The 24211-nt window shown below is 45.7% G+C and overlaps 2 protein-coding genes across 6 annotated transcripts in view; one reads left to right on the top strand and one right to left on the bottom strand.

Moving 5' to 3' along the window:
- LOC147638886 (putative plastid-lipid-associated protein 3, chloroplastic) overlaps positions 1-24211 on the bottom strand; it is a 113116-nt gene that overhangs the window by 68814 nt on the left and 20091 nt on the right. For 3 of the 5 annotated variants that reach the window (XM_086785328.1, XM_086785324.1, XM_086785344.1), the window contains exons 2-5: positions 21465-21578; positions 21127-21282; positions 20967-21011; positions 15574-15664 (exon numbers count right to left, since the gene is read on the bottom strand). In XM_086785328.1, the coding sequence (XP_086641454.1) occupies positions 15574-15664; positions 20967-21011; positions 21127-21282; positions 21465-21578 (406 nt within the window). Of the gene's footprint in view, positions 1-15573; positions 15665-20966; positions 21012-21126; positions 21294-21464; positions 21579-21726; positions 21861-24211 lie in introns of those variants that run through there. The other 2 variants (XM_086785337.1, XM_086785335.1) reach the window with 2 other exon arrangements.
- LOC147638887 (uncharacterized) lies at positions 5956-7216 on the top strand. The gene is made up of 2 exons (XM_086782359.1): positions 5956-6923; positions 7009-7216. The coding sequence occupies exons 1-2, from the start codon at positions 6544-6546 to the stop codon at positions 7055-7057; spliced, it is 429 nt and encodes a 142-aa protein (XP_086638485.1). The 5' UTR covers positions 5956-6543; the 3' UTR covers positions 7058-7216.

Genomic DNA, 24211 nt, shown 5'->3' with positions numbered 1-24211 from the left:
AGCTGCCTTTCCATGTGACTTACCTGAGGGAGACCTCTCGGCCATACTTATTAGCCCCATGCTTGATGTTTTGGAGAGTGGTATACCATCTATTTGGGGCTGATGCTCCTCTCATTTTCATGTTTCATGCTCCTAGTATTCCACGATAAGATTTCCATGGACAGTTTTGTTTCACTCTAGTGAGAGAGTTTTGAGTTCTAATTTTCTTTCCGTTCCACGATGAGATATGCCATGGACATTATTGTATCACTTTGGTCTCATAGGCCCATTGGGTCTTTTGTAGACGCTTGATATACATTTCTTTCTTTCTTTCTAATAGGGCATTGTGTGAAGGCTTCTTACCCTCCAAACCGCCAACACGATTGTCCCCATCCATAAAGTAGGAGATCCCATGGAACCCAGCAACTACACGACCCTCATGATAGGAAATACTCAATGGCCTTTTAGTGAGTTAGCTATTTTGCTGCTCCCATTATTATAATCAGAAAGAATGATAAGTTGCATCTGGGTTACACAAGCTATTTTCCATTATTGGGTTATTATGAGACAGTTGTGCGGATGCACCACTAACGGTTTGGCTTGGACCAAGAGAGCAGACATGCTCATGCCATGCACATGGCGAGTACGTAGGTCGGCGTGTCGAAGGCCTATAGCTGGGCTTCAGTGGTATGGGATGCCAGGATTAGACACGAGCCTATGGGATTGTGCACGAAGCCCTAGCCTTGACTCGGGGGAGATTGGTGGATGCCAATGCGGTTGGGAGGTGAGCTAGCCTGTTAATCAAATCAAATGATTTGATTGAGGACTAACCTTGGTTTTCAGCTGTGTTTAGGGAAGGACTTTACAGTCGGTTGAGCCGCTTGGCCTGGCTGCTCTTGGCTAGTTGGCTGGCCTAGCTTGTCTGGCTGCCTACCAGCTGTAGCAAAGCCATGGGCTGCAGAGAAGCGCACACGGGGGCACACCGGGGAGGGGGGGGGGGGTAAGGGGGGCGCAACAAACAAAAGCGCAGGAGCAACCTGCAAGAAAAAAAAACATGCGCAGGTCAGCAACTAAAAAAGCTGGTGCACATGAAAAAAATAGGCTGGCATTTTTGGGAAATGCAGCATCGTTTTTTGGAAGAAGAAAACAAATCTCTTCTTATTTTCATAAGTGATGGTCTTTTTTTCTAGAAAAAGGGGATTAAAACTAAAAAGCACTTTGACTCTTTTAGAAAAAACTCAAAAACAAGTAAACTCCTTGTCTTTTAGTATAAAAGGGGAGGTTTGCTTAGGAGATCTCCACATTCAAAGGACAATCTCCTTGGTTAAGAGGGCTCAGGGTCTGTGAAGTCTTCCCATGCTTTAACTTAACGTTTACGCAGGATCCCAACGTAAACGAAAGTCAAAGCATGGGAAGACTTCACAAACTCCTGCACAGACCCAGAGTCAGCCACAGACTACGGGTGACCCAAGTTCAAAGAAATCGAAGAAAGCAGAGCAGACTCTTCAGTTCATTAAGGAGGGTCAATGCTTCACTTGTGGTTAGCACATGATGGCAGGAGCCCATGCGTTTGAGGCTAAAGGTAAGATTACTTCTGAGCATACTATTGTTTCAAATCAGAGTTCTTGCAAGGGTTGTAGCTTAAATATGAAAGTTTTTAATCCTACGAACCTAATACGAATGTAAGGGTTAGTCATGGGAAAACTGTACACATTCTTTTGACCCTAGAAGTACTCACAACTTCGTGAATGCCAAGCTTGTGCGGAAGTTGGGAGTGGAGACACAACCAAGTGATCACTAGTATTGTGTCGACATGGCGTCGGGTACACAGTTTTGGGTTCGGCGGGTGTCTCAGTTGCCTATACCTATATAGAGTTACTCAGAGCCACTAGATTTCATGATGATTATGAATTTGGATAGAGTAGATGTTATTATAGGTAAAGAGTGGTTTCATAACCACGATATGTACAGATAGATTGGAAGGGTCATAAGCTATCTTTCATCATGGATGGTGTCCAGTTTTGTCTACAAGGTGATTTTGATGTCCCAACCACTACACTTGTAAACTCAATTGAACTTCGTAATATAGTAAAGGGTTCTAATTATGAAGTGTTCAAGTGTGTTTCATATACCATGTGATTTGATGCTAATTGTGAGTTTAATTTAGTTAGTCTTGATGTATGGGAAACACAAGCTTTAGAGAACATCAGGGCAAAGTTCACCAATGTTTCCAGCTGAGTTACCTCATGGTCTTCTGCCCAATAGATCGGTTGATCATAAGATTGATTTAGTTCCCCAGTCTCAACTTGTGAGCATTGTGCCTTACAGGATGAGCCAGCTGGAAGAGGATGAGATTGCCTAATAGTTGTCAGAATATCGGCACAGATTCATAAGAGTAAATCTCCTTGGGAGCACTAGTACCTCTAAAGCACAAGGACAGAAGTTAGAGAATGTGTGTCAACTATAAAAAGTTGAATAAAGTTACAATCAAGAATAGATATCCCCTTTCCACAGTGGATGATATGATTAATAGGTTGCAGGGAGCTTCCTATTTTTCGAAGATTGACCTTCATACTAGTAATCACCAGATACAGATTGCTCGGGAAGACATCTTTAAGACGCGATTCCGCACGCAGTATGGCCATTACGAGTTTCTCGTGTTATCTTTTGGGTTCACGGATGCTCTTGCTACTTTCTAGCAGATGATGAATGATCTCTTTAGAGACATGGTTGTGTTTCTAGATGATATCTTGATATATAGTCGTACTCTAGAAGAGCATGTTGAGCATTTCCATATCTACCATGAGGTCCAACAAAGAAGGTGAGTAAGGTGGAGCTCTCATTCGCGCTATGAACTGCCAAGGGTATATCATGTCTGGTGAACACTCCCATCCACTGCAAGGGAGGAGGGTCCGGGATCAAGGCCAGCCACTCCGGAGGAATGGAAGAGTCGATGTCAAGGCTAAGTCTATCCCTACCCCAGATCCCAATGAGGCCCCTCTCCTCAGTCTCTGGGGGCAACTATCTGAATGTAAGCCAATCTCTAAGTGACCTACTAATGGGACCCATGCTCAAAGCTCCCCACGATACGTGCATGTGACCACTAGGCAAACGGACCAAGAGGTTCAAGATAAAAGGCTGTTAGCCATGCTCCTCGGACGCAACAGGAGCTTGCTGTTGTAGGGCTGGCCTGAGATGATCCCAAGCACGCAAGAGACTAGCTGCAAATCTTTCCTCGAATGCAGGGCTAAAGCCACAAGCCCGCATCTCTATGAAAATCCATCTTGAACTCGGAGGCGAAAGGCCTCCCAGAATCGGAGTGCGGGTAAAAATCCTAGCCAAGAGGACGTCCTTCCAAGACTCGCTGCCTAGAAGAAGGCCACGAACAATCAACTTGCCCAAAAGGGCAAGACACTAAATGGAGGGGTCGATGATGCCCACACCCCCTCTACGTCGAGGATGAATGATCACTCTCCAAGCCCGAGCAGGCCTCTTGTTACCAGTCCACAGAAAGTTGCGAATCAATTGCTGAACCTGACCAATGCAAGCCCGGGAGAAGACCCAACAACAGGTGGCAAGAAGAACCTGGTTCACCACCCCGACCCGGCCAACTAAGGAAAGCCTAGCTGCACTCCAGTATAATAGCTTCTTCCGAATGCTTAAAAGAAGAGCGGCTAGCTATTGCTTAGAGGAAATATCGATGCCCACCTGGCATCCCCAAGATAACGAACTGAAGTGCCGCTCGGGATCCACTGAAAAGTCTCAACTGGATGCTAAGTCGGGACGGATGATAAGCCAACCCAAAATCCACACTTGTGCCAATTGATATGCACTCCAAATGCACAGCAGAAGATCTCTATTGCTTCGGCGAATCTCTCGAGGTTCCCCTGGTCTCCAGACAGGTATGCTACTGTGTCATCGGCAAACTCAGAATCAAGCAACTCCTCCTGCACGCGGATAGTCCCTGGAGCCCCGTCTCCTGAGCGGAGAGAAAACTATTCATCGCTGAGCTATAAACAGAAAAAGATAAGGTGCTTGTGGGGAAAGCCTTGCCAGACCAAGCAAGAAAGCGGAAATATGTTGCCTTTGGCTCCTTGAATGAGAACCTGGTAGTGCAAAGCCGAGTAGAGTCCAAAAACACCTTAGACCCCCTCCTTCGAAAATCCCATCCTGCACACCGTCTCCTCCAGAAAGCCCCAATCCACTCTATCATAGGCTTTCTCGAAATCAAGAAGGAGAATAATAAGATCTTGCTATCGCAAAATGGCCAAAGCGGTCAACTCCTAGAAAGTGAAGATGTTGTCCAGAATGCTCCAATCCTAAACGAAACATGTCTATGTACCATGAATCAAGTCAGGGAGGAAGGGCTGTAGTCATCGGCTGATGGCCTTGGATAGAATTTTGTAGGCGGTCCCTACGAGAGTGATGGGTCTTCAATGTCAAATCTCCAATCTATCACCACACTCCTTGGGAATTAAATGGATCAATCCCTCTGCCACCCTCTCTAGCATGGCTCCCATAATCATTATCTCCTTGAAGGCAGCTCTAAGGCCACCATCCATGAGATCCCAGTGTTAGAGAAATAAGGAGACTGCAGCCCCCGTCCTCTCTTGGGCATTTTTCCCTAGATAGTGCCATTGTGAGGTAACGAGCAGCAATCAGTCTTTGCCTCTACAACTCCTCTCTATCAACCCTCAACCCTTAGAACATATGAGAGGAACACCTTAAGACTCTTTGTTAAACTCCAAAACCACCATGACCAACCCTTACTGAACAAACATGAACCTCCCAAGAAGATTTCACACTAATTTTTATTCCAAATAAGCAGATGTGGTATAATGCTAGATATTGGGTAAGTGTACACCCAATTGACAAGCAAGCCACTGACACACTTGAATGGAATAAAAACAAAACTCTTAACCTCACATAAAAAACCCCATGAGAATAATGACCAACCAACACATCACCATAGTCATCCCAAGAAAAATAAACATTGTTGATATATATCCTAACTCTATATAAAAACCACTGCTGGGTACAACCATGAGATAGATACATGACTTTGTTTACCAAAAGATACAAACATCCACATAAAGTCAGTTACTATCCACATCTTCTTCCTCTACTATTTTTGCATCTATTACCCAGTCTGGAAGATCTCGAGCAATACGAACATTACCCAACCCTACTTATAATTGGAGTAGGACAAACCACTCATAATCAGTGCGGAAAGAACCTACAATGTTGCGTGGAAACCCACAGTGGATATGTGTTGTAGCCAGGGTTCCAGTACAAGAGAGAGAATCATGGTGTAAATCTTTTGATCACCCCCACACCTAATAAAGCATATAACACTTAGATTGTTACAAGTTGTCAATGTTTAATGAGATGTGACTCCAGCTTATGTTTAACCTTTCTCTCCTTGAGATTGATCTTAACCTATCAACTTAAAACCCAGCTAATATGATACCCATAAGTGAATATTTTGAGAGAGAGTGCTCACACAACACCCCACACATCACACATACACATTGGAATAGAGTGAAGCTTTACAAGGTTTTGACTAGAATAGGCACCACCACAATGACACAAACTCATCGACACCACACATCCATGATTAAGAGCATCATCTCAAAACAAGCTCTCACATCACACATGCACAACAAGATAGCCTTGCCCGGGATTAAATAAAAATAATCTCCAATGCCTTTGATTTTACAACCTAGTCATGTGAATAGCCCCAGCTTCACAAACCACCAAAGAGTAATGCCTTCTTGTGAATAGCCCCAACAGCAAACACCCATACGAATATGAGGGGAAGCAAGAAAGTTGCGCTGAATCTCTCGTGCAAGAAAATACTCATATATCAAGCAAAGCCCCCGGTAGTCTATCCAAGTGCAGGAAACCTCAATATAGATAGCTTTCAAGGCCTTCACTCCATTCCTCACAATGATCCTGAGCTTCGCCCTCAACACTACATAAAGCCTGACAAGCTCACAGTCAACTTGATTCTCTCTTAAATGAGCTCAGGTAATCAGAGCAGCAGCTTCTCCCCCTCTTCTAAGTACAGAAGCTCCCAACCTCGGATCACATCGTTTATTCATAGTTTTTCAAATGTTAGGCACCCTCGGAGGCAATTGGATCTTCCTTCCTGTTGGAACTAAGTGCTCACTAGGAGTACTTTTACTAAATGCTCACTAGGAGTTTTTTTAGTCTTGGTCATCTCAATGTATGCCATGTGGCACTCAGGGATTTATCCCATATGCACTCATGCTCAGCTCTTGTACTTTCCCCCTATATATTCAAGGGGTCACATCAATGGAAGTATCTCAGCGTGTTTTTGTCTTCTCTGATTTCAGTTTTCAGCTTTAGTCTAATTTCTGCTTGCCATGTTTCTAACATGGTATCAGAGCAGGTCTCCACCTAGCTCCCATTGCAGCCCTAGCTCATCTTCATCTTCTTCTCTGTAGCCCTCAGGCATCTCTTCAAACATCAACAATTTATCTTCAGCAAGGCAGTGTTTTTCTCATGCAGTTCGTCATACCTTCTTAGCCTATCTTCGCCATGCACCCCATCTTCGACACGCTGCAGTTTCTTGTGCAGCTCGTGGTTCACATGGTGGTGCGCACCTTCTTCTTCATGGCGATTTTCCTTAGCAACCCACGCATCTTTTTGCAGCTCGTCATATCAGTAAGCAACCCGCCAAGCCTAATCTGCAAACGGTTCATCAACAGCAGCACGTTTTTCACTGTTTTCAGGCTGCGCAACCCCTTTCCTCATCGATTATCTGCTGGGAACATCCCGTCTAATCAGTCTGCTGCTGCGTTTTCCTCTTTGGGTCACATTTTGGTGCAAAAGCACGTCACCCTGCATCAACTTCTTTATGGAAAGCAGGCCCAACAAGTGTCCTCATGCTGGCTACTCAATTTCCCTCAGATTTCAAGGTATGGGTGGTCTTGGTTCGTCAATTTTTCAGCTAGGCCCAAGTGCCCTTTTTTCTTTCATGACCAGCAACCTCTTCATGCTCAGCCATTCACGGGTTACCCCTCTGGATAGACGGTCAAAAATATGGTTTTGAAAGAGAGGGAAGACCTGCTCAGAGGCTGAAGCAGCAAAATCAGGAATTTTCATTTTTCTTTCATATTCAAACGTCATTTTCATTTTCAATGTACAGGAATAGACACTGCCCTTGCTCATTAGTCAATGCAAGAGGTAAGACCTTCCCTTCGTCTATCTGTCTCTCATGTATGGGATTAGACACTGCCAAATATGGTAAGACCTTCCCATCTCTCTCATATTTGTCTATGCTTTCATGCTATCTACCACCATTGATCACCAATGATGTAGATCATGGGGTAAAGTCATGTCTATTTGTCTACATGGACTTATCTTTGTCCCTATCCAAGAGGCACCCCTGCATTACCCACTCTAGTAGGAGGATTGCCCTTGAGGAGGGATTATCTATCAAGGTCCATCTCTCTGTCTATCTACAATCAGTCAGTCTCTCTGTCTATGTGTCTATCTTGTGTGATCTTACAGTCACATGTCTCTGACACTCTGTCTATCAGTCTATATGCCTATCTTTTGTGGATTAGTTACCCACATGTCTTTGGCATTTTGTCTATGTCCCCATCTATCATCTAGTTGTCAGACTCTCTAATGTCTATTTGACAGTCTCTTTGTCTGTGGGACCACTCTACTGGCTGATTGTCTATGTCTAAGTCTATGATCCATTTCTGTCCCTACCCTTGTGGACCCATATGAGGATATCACTTGAGGAGGGGTGTCTTAGGATCTTGTCTTATGTTTCTGTCTTTCAGTCTTAGTCATTTTATCTTGGCTTGTCTGTCTGTCTAGTCATCAGTCATCAGTCTCTTCATCTTGCCTTATTATCTATCTTTGTCATCTGTCATCTTGTCACTCATGTCCTCCTAGTATCACTTAAGGAGGGTGTTGGAACTAAGTGCTCACTAGGAGTACTTTTACTAAATGCTCACTAGGAGTTTTTTTAGTCTTGGTCATCTCAGTGTATGCCATGTGGCACTCAGGGATTTATCCCATATGCACTCATGCTCAGCTCTTGTACTTTCCCCCTATATATTCAAGGGGTCACATCAATGGAAGTATCTCAGCGTGTTTTTGTCTTCTCTGATTTCAGTTTTCAGCTTTAGTCTAATTTCTGCTCACCATGTTTCTAACACTTCCTTTCTAACTCTGATGCCGACGGTGCCGGCCATGCACATGGTTCTCTTGCTTCTTCAGTCGACTGCATTGCCATCGTCATGCTTTAGCCATTCTCCTTCTAATTCAGTCGTGGCCGCTTCTCCTCGACAATCAGGAAGCTCCCCTTGCGACCGGCTCCTTGGCGACTCCTTCAAAGCTCTCATCACCTCCAACGTGGCTTGTCGGCGCTCCAACTCTTGCATTTGCCTCTAGTACTAAGGTTATTAAATCTTAGTTTTGTTTTTTGAAATTTTAATAGCCTAACCCTTGTTCACAAGCTTCCTATTTGTAAGTCCACCACACCACCACCACATTGCTACTTGTCCGCGGCCACTACATCACCATAAGTCCCACTATCAAGGCACCACGTCAAGACCATCACATACTCGAAGCAAGTGACATAGCCTTCCGAAAGTAAATTTCCGAGATCAAGAGTGCAATGTCATTGAGAGCTTCTTCAGAAGAGTTGTCATCATGTCTTAAACTATGATGTTTACCCATACAATGCATAATGCTATAAATATACAAAATGTAGAGATGCATTTCAAAACACAATACCCTCTACTCTAATGAATAACCATGCTGTAGCACCTACCCTAAGTGCAAACCGACCATCATTGCTTGACACACAAACTCTAGAGTTCTATACAAATATACATGTTTTTTTGGTCTTTTTTTCTAGCCCCACACCATCATGGCCTCCACCGGCTCCTCTGCAGTGAGGGAAGTCAATAGGACACTCCGGAGAGAGCAGAAGGAACCACCTCTATCGCCAAACCTGCTCATGTGCATCCAACACTTGTGAATATAGGGGGGCACCCATGAGAAGAGAGCTAAAGAAATATGTGACAATGGCTCTCACATGGAGGGGGTTTGTAACAATGGATCCGTCCTGGCCTCGCAACCTACGGATACCATCTCTCCACCTGTGCAAGCTTGCAATCTCAAAGAAACCCCCAATGACCATGTCTCCCGCTTGTGTCCAAGAGGAGGTTCTCGCTTTGTATTTGTACTCCACCCTCCACTCCTCTATGGATCTGAGCTCTCTACGGGCGACAGCCAACTGACCCTCAATCCACAGGCTATCTGGTGCTCTCTCTTGAAGCCGCTATAAGGAAGCTAGGCTGCAGTGAATGCTCCTCTCCTACACTCGGAAGCTAGCCAATCTGCTGCCTCCTATAATAAAATGTTAATCTCTCCAAGGCCCGCATCAAAGGCGCCTACGGCTCTATCCTGCTGCTGCATATCTCAGAGTCCTAAATGAGGCTATCAGGGATCCAGGTGCTCAAATGTTCGTCCTACCTCTAGGGATCCAGGTGCTCAAATGTTCGTCCTGCCTCCAAGGATGGAATAACCGGTGCATGATCCAAGAACGTAGTGCCTACCAAAATACCAATCATGCCACCACGGCCACAAGCCCACTCATCTACATAGAACCGATCTAATTTGGACAAGTTAAGGCCTGTACTCCTCCTGTTAGATCTCGTGAAGCACAAACTCCCAGGGCTGCGTCCAAACTCCAATAAATGCCAACGGTCCTGCCCCCTCAAAGCCAAAATCAACTCCTCCCAAGCCAAGTACTATGTACCAGAAATTGTAGCCATGCCACATTCGAGTCTGTCCTCTGCCAACTCTAACATGTTGAAATCCCCTCCCATACACCAAAAATCTGCCTGTGGAAGGGACTGACGAACTGTACTCCAGAAGGTCGCTCTGCCTACTGCGGCATTCAGTGCATATACGTTCAAAAAGCCCACACTGTCCTCTCCAATCTTGATGATCACCCACTGAGCTCATCCACAGTGACAATGGTGCCTGAGTCAACCACAGCAGGCAATAGCTTCTTGCTAACGGAAATGCATACTCCACCGTGTCCTAGAGGGGCCAAAAGAATGGGACCAAAATCCTGCCTTGCACGATCTTCCCGCAGTGTCGGGTACGCCCCTCTTTTGATGATGCTCCTTGATGAAGAGAATGTCGATGGGTCCACTTGACTGCTGCTCTATGAAGCTCCTCTCTAAGGACACCATGCCTCTGAAAGCACTATGGTCTCCCAAAACCCTGACTATTCCATGAGACAATCTGCATAACTAAAATCTGTGGGAGGCAGAACTGTCAGAACTGCCCTCCACTCAAAGAGTCTTGGGAGTGGGTTTCCACAAAGAGAAGTCACTCTCGGCCCTCGGGTGAAGCCGCGCCAAATGGGCACAAATCTTGCCCTCCATGTGGAGCCACTCTGTCCAAGCCCTTGAATATGCATACTCTAGGCTCCACCTATCGTAATGCAGGTATCTGTAGGGGAGGAGTGCTGCCACTAAAGCATGAAGAAACACAAAAAGAAGCACCTCCAGGCTGGAGGACACCATCTCCCCTAGAGATCTCTATGGCCATAGCCACCCAACTTCATCCGAGCCAAGGGCCATAAGTGAGTAAGCACGTCGGTGATACACAGATCATGCAAATGGTGTGAGAGCTCTATGGCTTGCCCGTGAATAGCGGCAAACACTGACTCCATGCTCCAATCCATCACTGTGCACTCAGGGGGAAGGAGAAGATCATCATGCCACTCTCTATGGTGGAACTTGGAAGGCCTGGAGTGATGTAACACCACACATATATGAATGGGAGCCATTGTCTCCTTGAACATACCAACTCCTTTGATGGGAAGGCATCAAAAGAAGTTGTAGTCAATTGGCTACCCCAACACCCAAGGTGGCCGCCTGGCGACTCTGGAGGGAGAGCCCACACTGGAGGAAGCCCTGGAGTGATGTAACACCACACATATACGAATGGGAGCTATCGTCTCCTCGAACACACTAGCTCCTTCAACAGGAAGGCATTGTAGTCAACTTGCTACCCTAGCACCCGTAGGGGTGACTCTAGAGGGAGAGCTCGCACCAAAGAGGAAGAGATGGTCATCTCTACCAGCTCTGTAAAATGATGGATCAAACAGCGGACTGAACTAGCCTCTTGCCTCCGCTCCTGGTCATGCGCAATTGGAGGGCGGTGGGAGTGGAGAGGTGGAAGGGGCGAGGTGGGGGGAGGGGGGGGGGTGTAAGTAGGGGGTTCCGATGAAGTCGGAGCACAGGGAGCTGCAAGGGGGAAGCCAGAGCAGAAGGCGAGGGCGGGGGGGAGGGATGGACAAGGGCTAAGTAGGGGGGCCAGGAGGGCAAGGGTTCACCTGTGCGGGGGAGGTGGCAGGGGCTGCGAGGTGAGGCCCACCGAAGGCTTTGAAGGGTCAGAGAGCCTCGCGAGAATCTGGATGCCTAGAGAGGGGTCTTGACGAGGCAACAGTCTCCAAACAGGGAGGCAAAGGCAGGTTCGTCGAGGGTTTTTTTTGGGGGGTGGGGGGGGGGGGGGGGGGCATCGTCGGGGCTGATGAGATAAATGCTCGTAACGGTTCTCTGACAAAACCATATCCTCCTATGTCCTGCCAGCATGACGCGCCTAGCAGTGCTGCTCTACTCTAGAAGTCTTGCCGATTGTTCTGCATGCGGTCTGCCACTCTCCTACACGGGGATCGACCGAGGTCGGGTCCTAGTGCTCTAGTGCCTAGGGGACCATATTCCTCCCACCCCCTTGATGAAGATCTAAACTAGGAACGAGGGTGGGGGGGACCACTAGAGGTTTCCTCCTGCACTCACGGCAACGAGGGCAAGTTCTAGCAAGGTGTCCCATCTACCGGCAAATGAAACGTTGGCTTGGCAGGCTGGAGTACTCAACTCTCTGCAAAACAGGATCTCCCCAGAGGCAAGAAAGCGATATGGAATGAGGAACTGACTCCAAAGAGGCTATCCAGATATGAAGGGATGGAATCCCAACCGTCCAAGCAAGAACCGAAGTGGCGGTGGGGGGAGATTCCATCACTCTCCCAAGAACATCACCTATCACCGGGAAGAGAGAAAGGTATTCCTTCCTGAGACCAAGAAAGCAGACTGTCACAGGAAAGCCTGAGATGTCAGCCACAAGGTCGGACGCTAGGTCGAAGTCGTGCTACCACCTCGCAAAGAAGGCCTGGGCTGTACACAGTGCCACGGGGCTCAGCTGCATGACTCTGTCTGAAGCTGCAGGTGAATCAAACTCAACTTGGTTGTAGCCACATCCCAAGGGATGAATATCAATGAAATTTCAGGCACGCCAATAAGGCTTGTCTGTAACAGATCCCTGATCTGTCCACGCGTCGAGGGCGGCTACCCATAATCTTGCAAACCAAGGTGGAGGCCTCCAAAGATGCAACTGTCAAAGTCCTCCTGGAGCTTCGAAAACCAGGAGTTGCTGAAACTTGCCTAAATGGAGACTGCCCAAAGTTCAAAGCACCTATCCAGGGAGATGGAGGACCCACCGGGGGGGCGGGGGGGGCGGGGGGGGCGGGGGGCACGGGAGAGAGACACACCAAAGGAAGAGGCGCAGGAGGTGGACACGCAGATGGCAGAGGGGGGGCACCACAGAGAGGGACGAAGGCTAGGGCGATTAGAGGAGGGGGGCTCAGGTGGTGCGCCACAGGGGAAGGCGGGAGAGGCAGCAAGGAGGGAGGCGGCGAAGGAGGGAAAGCAGGAGGCAACGAGGCAGCGGCGAAGGGGGGGGAAGTGAGAGGCAGTGGGGAAGGGGCCGCGAAGGCGGGGGGGTTGTGCACAGAGGACGGAAGGGCTGAAGCAATGGCGATGGCAGGAGGGGGCTGTGCACAGAGGACCCGCAGGAGGGGGGGGGAGAGAGAGAGAGAGAGAGAGAGAGAGAGAGATTTGCAACAGCAAGTACAAATGGGGGGAGCTCCAGCTCCTGGTCACGCTAACCCGATCCCCAATAAACTACTTTGTTCATGATCACCCCACAGAGGAGCCCTACTTGTGTAGATGTCTGCCCTATTATGAGATTTGCACGAGATTCTGTTGTCTTTTCGAAGATGGATTCAGTCCTCTCACAAGTTATGGAGTATCGGGATCAAGGATGCTTGGGTATGTCGCTACTCAAGCTCTGCCACCATGGGACGCCGTGCCCAGCAGTGCTCGGAGTCAAAGCCACTGAGATGCTTTTCAGACCTCCGTTACCCACTGCATTCTAATAGACTTCTTTAGACTACCTCGGCCTGCAACAAAGGAGGCCACTCAAGCCCCACATGGACAGAGGGATCACACAAGCCATCGACATATCAAAGCGTGGAACCCCTTGGTCCACACGCATACATGGAGCCACTAGAGAGAGAGCCTGATCCCACCTCGTGCTCTATTCGTCTTCCACCGCCTGCTCCTCCTCCCTCCCACCGCCCCCCCTCCCCCTCCCCCCTGCTTAACCTCTACCCTCTGAAGTCTTAGTTGCTTGGGCTTTTTTCTTTGTGCAAGTCTCGGCATCTTCTGGTCCTGAACCCCAAGAGGACTCCATGGCAGACGCTCCACCATCCCCGACCGAGGCCATAGACCTTGCCTGTACTATGTAGGCACTTCCTAGCAGATCTGTTCACGAAGGCACTTCCTCATGAAAAGTTCGAAGCTTTCCACAAAGCTTTGGGCTTACTTCCTTTCGGGGATTGGTCTGCCATCTCCCTGTACATGTTCACATCATCACTCCGGGGAGTTCGTAGACATCTACGTCATGGCAGTGATGGGTGAACTCCAATAGGACCAGCTTGGGCACTTTTTACCCTCATAAGAGGGGTTTTTATCCCCTGCACTCTAGGTGTGAACCCACCCTTACTTCATAATAGGGTTCATCTTATATTGTACTTTTGGCACTTATCACGTAATCTACAACATTGCTTTGTGTGCCTCTCCTTGTACTCTCAAGACTGTACTTCTTTGTGTGTGGATTTTTGTGCTTGGTTGTAGCATCTCTCCAACAATACATACATACACGTATGTATGTGGGCTATACATACATATATACATGTATGCATGCTTTCTTTCTTTCTTGTTGTGGGCTATGCATACATATATACACGTGTACATGCATGTATGTGTGTATGTATGTATGGTTATGTTTTAACCTTTCCACGAGCCCTCAAGCAATGTAATTTGGGGATGCATCAAAAGCCAATCTGGAGAGTCATTTCGGAAATGATGCAACCTTTTCAGCCAATCCCAATGCTTGAGGAGACAAGGAGACTTCAAGATTGGTATTTTGATAGGCAGCTTCCGGGATATACTCTTGTGCCTTTTTACCAATTGTCCGTGGCCAAGGCTTACAGGCTGCTCTTTTTTTTTCCTTTTTTTCCCCACTGGCCTTCCTTTGGCCCAAGATCCTCCCATAGTTACCAAATTTCACCGCTCGTAGGCACTTATTTATCCACCCATAGTAGGCGATGCCGCCAAGGAAGCACCAAGGGGGGTTTTGAACCCAAGACCTCTTGGTCCTAGGCAAACACCTTCACCACTTGAGCTATCACCTCATTGGCAACATGTTGCTCTTTACAACACCCCCCCCCCCCCCCCCCCATGGATTGAGGATCATGCAAATCGCCTCTGGCATATGTCGAAATCTCTTGCTTGGTGGAAAGCTACATTGAAAAGAATTTGGAAGAGCAAATCGCCCCTCAAGTAACGGCTGTTTCTATACAGATGTGTGGTTGGGTATTCCTAGTGGGAACTCTTTTGGCACGGAGGCATATTGCCACTGCATCTTGTAGGTGGTGCTCCCATCCTAGAGAGATGATGCCTCACCTTCTGTGGTATTGCTTTCACTCTCGGGGTTTTCTTGATGATTTGTCCAGACACCTCTGGGATCATTTTCCAGGGCGCGCGAATGTTTTGGCTTTTTGGTTGCCTTTCTCCTCCACTACCAGCTTATACAGACTTCCTTGACTGGACAAGATTTTGGGCATTGTGGACCATCTACCATGCTCCGAATCAGCTCCTCTAGAGATTTTGTTCAACTCTTTGCTTACTTCCAAAGAGCCCTTCTACAATCCCTTTGAGATTCTCATGAAATCGGAGGGCTTTCCTTTCAGCAACCAGAAGTGTTTTCCCACTGTTTTTGAACTAAGTAGTAGCTGCCACACTCTAGGACAACTATGAATATACATTTTTTTTTCTAATGAGAGAGTGGTTTCACTATATATATATATAAAAAGTAAGTATGTATGGGAAAGTTTTTCCTTGAACACAAGCTTCATTTTATCATTGTGGTGGATGTGCTTCTTCTGCATGCACACATGTAAGGAATTCCAAGAACAAATATCCTCTTGTCAGCTGCTGCAGGAAAACATTCCACTCTAATGCATCACACGGAGAAGAGGTTTACCTTTCTTTGGACATTATCCTATGCATTGAAATCAGATGTGACAAAACCAACAAGGATTTCTTTAAGTTGTCTCCATTGCTTTGAAAAAAACACTATAAGATATTCCTAAGATAAATCATACAGATGTTAAGAAGGCTATACCATCCACTGGTGCCGTGTATAGTAGTGACCAGTAGCCTGACAAGAAGGGTGAGTTGACTGGATCTTTAGTGGGATTTGCATTTTCCAATTCCTGAAGCAGTGCAAGAGTCCAAAGTCAATTCGATTTATTAAACATAAACATGCACCCAAATCAACTTTGTTCATCTTATGGATTACTACCTCCCACAGATGCATGTGGACAAACAGGTATAAAGCAAAAACAAACAGGATACCATACCACGCCCTTAATGAGAGCCCTAAAAAGAGAGGCAAGGTGTCCTTCATGCAAACAATAAGCATGGATAACATGAGTTGGATGCCTAGGAAGGGCGTGTCCCACCATAAGACATCATACACAAGCCATAGGGGCAGTATAGCATAAGTTTGTGAAGGAAAGAAATACACTAATTTATAGGCTGTAGGCAAGCCCACAACCACGTGTACCACATGATTAGCCAACATATTATGCTCCAATAATAATAGGTGTTCCCCACAGCTTAGTAAATTCATGGCATCCTTATCCTTCCACATCCTTTTAGGCTTCGAGCTCTACAATAATGGATTTCCAATACAGTTGCATGCCCTAGCACGGGGGTGTCCCACCATAAGACATCATACACAAGCCATAGGGCATAAGTTCATGGAAAAAAGAAATACAATAATTTATAGTCTGTGGGCAAGCCCACATGCCATGCCCTGATAACCACATGTACCACATGATAGTCCACATATTATCGTCCACATGATAATAATTTCCTTCCCCACAGCTTAGTAAATTCATGGCATCCTTACCCTTCCACGTCCTTTTAGCCTTCAAGCTTTACAATAATGGATTTCCAACACACACACGATTCCAATAACCTTCATTTTCTTGGACGTCTCCAATTCTCACACTCATGAAGCAATGTTTCTATAAGGTTCTACGCATCCCAAATGCTCCCTAACAGCACATATAGTCTCCTTATCCTTCTACATAATTTTAGCCTATGCTTCAATTTCTGCAATTTAAAAATTGCCCCAATCCACATGTTTTCTGTTACAGTCTAAACTTTAGAGCATCAATATGATCAGTTTTACATGTAGAATAGCTAACTGTTAGAATCAATGCTTTGCCCCCACTATGAAATGCCCAAGCTCTGGCTAGCTCATGTATGTAAGGCCTCTATTACGAGTAGTAGCCATGGTGAGCAGCCCAGATGAGAGATTCCCAAGACACTCTGTCCTTCGACTATGGGTCCTAAATGGGTTCTGAGATAGTTTTATGACTCAACATTGGTCAGTGGAATTGTCATAGTGACCCAATTGGCAACTACCATACAGAGGACGAAACCTTCAAGTCACAAAAAATTCATATCAAGCTGTCAACAAGCAAGCGTCAACTCAGCTGGAGCCATGATTGCAAGCTTAGATTGAGCTAGTTAAAGGCATTAGATAGCTCCCATGTTCAATTACATAGATAGCTCCCATGTTCAATTACACATTGTCAAATTGACAACTATGCAAGTGAGTTGGTTGCCGTATGGCATACATCAAGTCACCAACAGCAGCAAGAGGCCAGCCCACTATTCTCATAAACGTTGCATAGCTAAATTGTACCATCCCATCTCATAGCACAGGAAACCAGCATGGATTGCATTATACACAGCACCAATGCAAAAGCTCCACATCCACAATGCAACCACCTTGAAGCCCTGAAAAGTCTACAAAAGCAGTAGAATTAAGTAATTGACAAAGTGCAGCCAAATCTCCAATAGAATTAAGCTCAAATCTCCAACACAAGGTGCCTTTACCTGGTCACACACCACCTTCATAACAAAAATTTTTGCATACTCCACCCCTCCATATCCAAACGATCCAAGCTTAAAAACATACATGCACACACACACATGCATACTAAGAGAAAGAAAGAAAGATATACCTAGATGAATCCAAGAACATCCCAAATTCACACATGCAAACTGAGAAAACATACATGCACACACACACACACACACACGCATATTGAGAGAAAGACATAAAGATATACATAGATGAATCCAGGAACATGCCCAAATTCACCTTATAAGAAAGTGCAATTTATAACCTCATGGTAGTCATCCACAAGACAATAAACCATCAACTCCATCATGCATAGTGCGGACTAGATACTACGACATCCCCACTAACGTCATCAGTGCCCAATAGTGGGTGTATAAAAGACCAAAACGCTGTTATATAAAAGCCATGAGTAAACTGGATGTCAAGACAACATGAAAAAAATAAAAGCCTAGCTGCTGAAAGGATAGACAGGGTCAATGTACTACATAGATCCTGTGCATACAATAAAGTACAGCAGAGGAACTTCATGTGTCCGGGGTCATAATTTGTCGTCCTCATGGACTGTGTACTTGGCCTCAACATCCACCACCTGTGGGGCTGCCTCTCTGTAACATTGAAGCAAGTCCTAGCGCATGGAGGGTGTGGTTCTTTAGGAACGGAAGCGGGGGTGTCTATGGGGTTCCCTTCTAGGGCCACGCTCTTGGTGAGGAGGATTGAGAAGTTCCGGGTCATGATGTTCACCTGCATGATCTAGAGCAAACCATCGGTACCACACCAGCGGTGATGTATGGGGTCCCCTTCTAGGGGCCAGCTCTTGGTGAGGAGGATTGAGAAGCTCCAGGTCATGATGTTCACCTGCATGATCTGGAGCAAACCATTGGTACCACACCCCATCATCCAAGCAGAGTTTGTGGCAGCCCATTTGAAGGTAGATGCACTTTTGCAGACTGCCTTACATACAGCACCTCCACATCCTGGACACCCATGGATTACCGAGCTTGCTTGGAAGTCCTCTCCCAGCTAGCACACCAAGGACATGACCAGATTCAGTGGGCCAGAGACTCACGCTGATTCCTTACACGAGAGCTTGGCACCTGTGGGCCTACATTGTCACGTGGCACATGTGACCCTTATATATATATATATATATATATATTCCCATCAGGATAGATGCTCCGTCTCACCCACCAACCTGATCATCCGGTTGGATTTCACCCGCCAGCATACCACACCACATGGCTCACCCCCTCCGAACTCCCCACAAAGATGCAGTTCTATAGAGATCATTTCTTGAGGGTCACAGTGGATAGATTCATCCATACGCCAGGGTATATGTACAGACATATGTCACATGCCATGAGGATCACGATTGGGTAGGTCTGGGTTTCATCTCACCGGACTCAGACTAGAGACAAGGAGAACTGAGGACATTGCCTGGAAGGACAGGATTTGTACACTACTCTATGAAAGTAGAGACAGAGGAGCATTATATCTGTAGGTGCCCAATACACACCTGAGGGAGATTCCACTACCTTTTCCAAGAGGGATTTGGTACCCGAGCCCACTGATCCACCCGAGAGGACTAGATGCAATCCTGCGCTGCATACCTCAACCTTCTGGAATCACCCTGGACCAAGCTCACCAACTAGTACTTGCCGCCCACAGGGGCCCAGTCCGCAGCAGCCCTCCACACAACAGCTCCATATCAGGAAGATTCTCCAACGCCATAGAAAAAACTTCCCATTAGCAGTGGACATGGCGAGTCTCTCTATATGGTTCCACGGCACATCTGGGAATGCCATGCCTCCATGCACATTCTGAAAACCAGTTCTTCTTTTTGACTCCATGGTCTAGCCCTGCAGCTATGTATGGGGTACCAACTTGGAAGCTTAAATAAATAGATAGGAAGGGCCAAGATTGAGAACCTTCAAGTAATGGTATGCTCTCCTGACTCAGTCTCACAAGACATCATTTTAATTTTCCAATCACTCATATCTCCAATCCCCTGCAACTAACCGTCTTCCAAAGCTTGAACTCATCTCATCCATCTAGCTGGTAGATAAATATCATATCCACCCTTGATGCTCCCAACTTTGATCTAAGCAGTCCAGCTTAACCAGATCATATGAAAGAACATAACTTCTGAACTTGGACTTGGATTAAACCACCACACCTCCCAAAAGAGACAGACTTCCAGAGAAATTATTACTTACTTATCATTGAGTCCCAATACTTGCAGATGCATTTGTCTCACACCCTGAGGATCGCCATTGGTTACAAATTACAACAGAGTTCCATCATCCCACCTGAGATGTGAGACCGGCCGGCTACATGCAGTCCACAATCACTCTAAGATTGCAATACTAATTAAGTGTATGACATGAGGGAAATTGAGACTGAGAAACACTCTCTTCAAACCTGTTTAATATGAGATTCAAGGAAGGGACCATTGCCATATAACGGTTTTGGGCCTGTCTCAACTTTCAATCAATACAAAGACCAGCCATGTTTGTGCCCTTTTCTTTTAACGATAAGAAAAAAAATATTAATGCCAGAGTGGGTACTGAATTACATGCCATCATGTCCACTATGGGAGTGGGTAGATTTGAACCCAGTACCTCCACGTAGGCAGATGTGAGCACTACGGCTGGGCTTCGACCCAAGAGGCAATCATAAGAAAGTACTGGGATAGATCTTGGGTGGCCACAAAGACTTCTTATCTCTTTTCACGATGTTACTGCAGCAGATTGCAAAAAATGGACTGGGGAAGGGTGGACTCATCCTAAGACATCCGATCAGACGATTCAGATACACTCCTTGGAGACCACCACCGAAACTCCATGCCCACCTACGTGGGGCATAGATGACATTGCTGTAAGAGTGAGAAATACTAGACGTCCAAGGCCTCACCATGTGACCTCAAATAGACAAGCATAGGCAGGTGGCTCTTATCATACAGAGGCATTAAGATGTGCCACGACCCACTCATTACTCTGAGACTCTCATTACGAGGCAGAAGAGCAAATGTTGCAATATATATGTATGGGGACACACATGTTCTCTTAACACACAGTGCTAGGTGCACCTGCACCACGTATCACTTTTTTTTCCCCGGGAAATAGATCCTTCTATTAGTTATATGAAAAACCAGCCAACAGGCTGACGTACTCACTGCCTTGCCTGCCCAACGTGCCATGCCGCAATGCTGCTGCTCAGTATCACACATCACTTAATCGGTTACCTTCTTAGCTGGGCGGCACTTTACAAACTACATTTCAGTTAGTTATTTAATCAGTTTCTTTCTTTCAAGCCAATATGCATGATAGATGCACTTTTGACATATCACCTACTTGATCCTATAATGGCCGCTTTTTGTCAGCTTTCTGGATCCTGTTTAAGGAAATTTTATGGTAACTTTTTGAGTCTGTAAACTGCAAAAATAACTCTAAAACCTTGTATGGACACAAGAAGACAGATGGAACAAAAGTTAACTAAACAAGGTCACTCACTATGTTTAATTCAAGCATCAAGCAAGTTGTTCAAAAGGAGGGTGGGGAGACAAGGAAAAAATTTACATTGATCATCTTAAGAATATGCTTCCTTTGCTTGGGCCCGGTGTCCTGCAGGCAATAATTACTAAATGTTATTTCAAACTGGAAAAACAGAAGGACCAAGGGATGCCCTGCTCTGGCTATTAACAGGCCATAATATGTCACTACTATGTTTAAGTATGACCTTGCCAAGGTTCGTGTTTGCCACAGCACGTATTAAGGCCTTTTTTGCATCTTCAAGATTTAGCTCCTTTAGTTCTTCTGTGAACTCTGCTCCACCTGCTGCCTTGATAGGTGAATTCTGACCTTTACAATAGAGAAGCTTGTCCAGCATGCCATTCTTCAAGATATCTTAGTCAAACACACAAGGGAAAGCATAATTCAAACAAGCAGAACCCAAGACATTAACAATGTTGACGATACATAAAGGAACCAATTGGCTTGTTTGAACATTGTACAGACTGTGTGTCAATGAAAACTTTGTTGAATCGGTAGTACTAAAGCCTCTAACAAAAACATTACCACTCTTTTTGTATGTTGGGTACAGCTCACTAATTGAAGCTTGGACTTGTCGCTCCTACTATTTGTTGTCGTGCTTTTCAATGACCATAACAGAAATTTGCGGTCAAATCCGACCTTCAAAAAGTCGAACAAACACCCTCATTTCATCAATCAAGCACGTAAGGCAGACTTTATATCACAGCATGCACATAGGAGTCCATAGCTTGATGTAAAAAATGCTTAAAAACCCTATCATATCGAAAACCTTCAAGATCCACAAAACCTGTTTCAACTAAGAAGTCTTGAGCCTTATAATCCATTAGCCCTTTAACCCTGTCCACTCTCTAAGCCCAACCTCATCACCTCCATTTCTGCTCAGCCCCGCCACTTCCCTCACCGAACGTTCTTTGCTCAGCCCATAGTCACAAGTAACATTTCGTGGTTTTGTTTGTTTCCAAAAGATTTCATCCCTCAACTAAAAACCCACAAAGTTTCAAAAAACCAATATTTTCATAAATTAGAAATATTTAAAAAACTTAAAGAAGCCACCTAAAAATAAAGTGTAAATTGCTTGATTAAATGTCAAAATTGGTGGGAGAAATTGGGCAAAATTCAAGACATTGAAGAACGGGGAAAGAAGAGGAAAGAAGAAGAGAAAGGGAGAAGAAGAGGAGAAAATGGGGAAAGAAGAGGAAAGGAGAAGAGAAAGGGAGAACAAGAGAAAGAGGGAAGAAGAAGAGAGGAGAATGGAGGAAGAAGTCTCAATAGAGCCTAGAGTCCATAAATGAGACAAATTGACCACCTATAAATTAGGTGCCATAAATAGCCCAAGCCTCTTTAAACTCCTAAACCTCCCCGTTTATATCCCTAATCCCATCTCCCCGTTAATCTAACCGTAAGTTAGCCATGTTAACCCTGTTGGGGCCTTGGAATGTAAGTTGGGTTTAAGTACACCGGGGTGTGGGTAGAAGTGAAGGTAGGTTACTCGGTGGTAGCCTCAAGAATGGGTGTAAGGTGCTTGGGGTAAGCTGTTGGGTGAGGATAGGCATTACATGCACTGAGGTTGATCGTGGTAACGTACAACAAGGCCTTCTTTATACCTTTACATGGTGAGATCTTTAGCATCCAATTCACAGAGTAGAGAGAGAGAGAAGAGAATAGAAGAGAAGTAGACGACACAGTATTGGGTCCCAATTACCCACTCAAGGCCCCCCCTGCAAGCAAGAGTATTTGCTTATATTAATTCTTTGGAGAATTGATGTACAATGCTTGAGAACAAGCGATATGACTTCCCCCAACAAGGACGAAGACCGTATATCGGCTAAGTATCCACCAATCCAAGGCACTACACGAGACTTTTCGGGCCACTTATGCAAGTCCAAATAGCTGTAGGACTACACATATGCTGACTGAGAATGGAAGAGGAGCTTCAATAATTAGCCTAGAGAGGAAAGGATATTTATCTACTGATTTACTACTGAATTCTGCTTGAGTCTTGCTTGAGACTTGCTGAATTTTCTGAATGATCACTGCTGAACTTAGGCGACTGCTTATATATGGTTTACTGGACTGGTTGGTTTATCCAGATGCTGTCGCGGCCAGCAGATAGTGGACAAAAATGCCACTTAGCAACATTAAATGCTGCACAATAAGCTTTTGCTGCCTTTTAATGCCTGGCTGACTGTGAGCATGCTGCCAACCTGATGCTGAGGTGATTGATGCAACTTGTACTAGCCGACTGCAAGTAGGGGTTCCTACAGGCTGCCGACTGGCTGCCTTTGCCCCTCTATGGCTTGTTTTATTGCCCTTATGGGCTGGCCATGCTATGGGCAGGCCCACAGATATATCTACAATCCAACTACATGCTATGGTTGACTACTACATGCACCTATCTAAAGAATTCTCCAAGTGGGTAAAGAGGACGGACTCAAGACTGACCTCTATGGCTCGGAGACTAACCTACGTAGCTCGTGCCTGACTGTCCCTGGACTAAGGGCTCACAATGGGATCATGGCGTACGACAAATATTCCTAGAAAAAGGTATTACTTATGTACAAATATTGCACTGATGATGATGCCAGAGTGTCACTATGTACCCCAGTGCAAGGTACACCTGACATTCTCTCCAACCTAGCTTGGCGGCAGGTTCAAGGCTTCCAAGTAGTCCAACAATAACTAGGGGTACTCCTAAAAGAACTCTTCATCCAGCCATATTGTTTCACGGGTTCCTCAGTCCTTCAACTTGGTATAAAATTGTCATATTTTTCAACCAGAACCATGCTTCCATCTGTGGAGGAGAATTTGTTTTGACTCTATGACTTCTGCCTCGTCAATCATGTCTGGTTTTTGTTCTTCTGATACATCCTGCAATGCTGGACCTACATATTGCTTCAACCAAGAAACATGAAAGACAACTTTAACTTTAACTTTAAAGAGATATCACTTAACTTTTGAATGACGGTAAATAGGCCTAAACTTCGGAATGAAAGCTTGGGACAATGAAAACTTCGGAATGAAAGCTTGGGACAATGCTTGCCCACTTGCTTCAGCCGTTGCTTCATGATGCGGAGATATACCAAATCCCCTTCCTTAAAGTTGACATCTTGCCCGGATTTATTGGCTTGCCAAGTATAAGCTTCCTAAGCTTTGGCAAGGCGCTCCTTAATTGACTCAATGATATCCGAAAATGTTTCAGTTGTATTGTTGGCCTCTAGAGATGTTGATACCTGTCTCGTCAAAAGAGATGAGAACCGGCGACCAAATGCTAC

Source organism: Cibotium barometz, chromosome 4 (assembly GCF_041138505.1).
Source record: "Cibotium barometz isolate CiBa-2024 chromosome 4, ASM4113850v1, whole genome shotgun sequence".
NCBI classification, from domain to species: Eukaryota; Viridiplantae; Streptophyta; class Polypodiopsida; order Cyatheales; family Cibotiaceae; genus Cibotium; species Cibotium barometz.
Note: the sequence above shows the minus strand (reverse complement) of the source record. Positions and strands in the feature narration are given on the sequence as shown.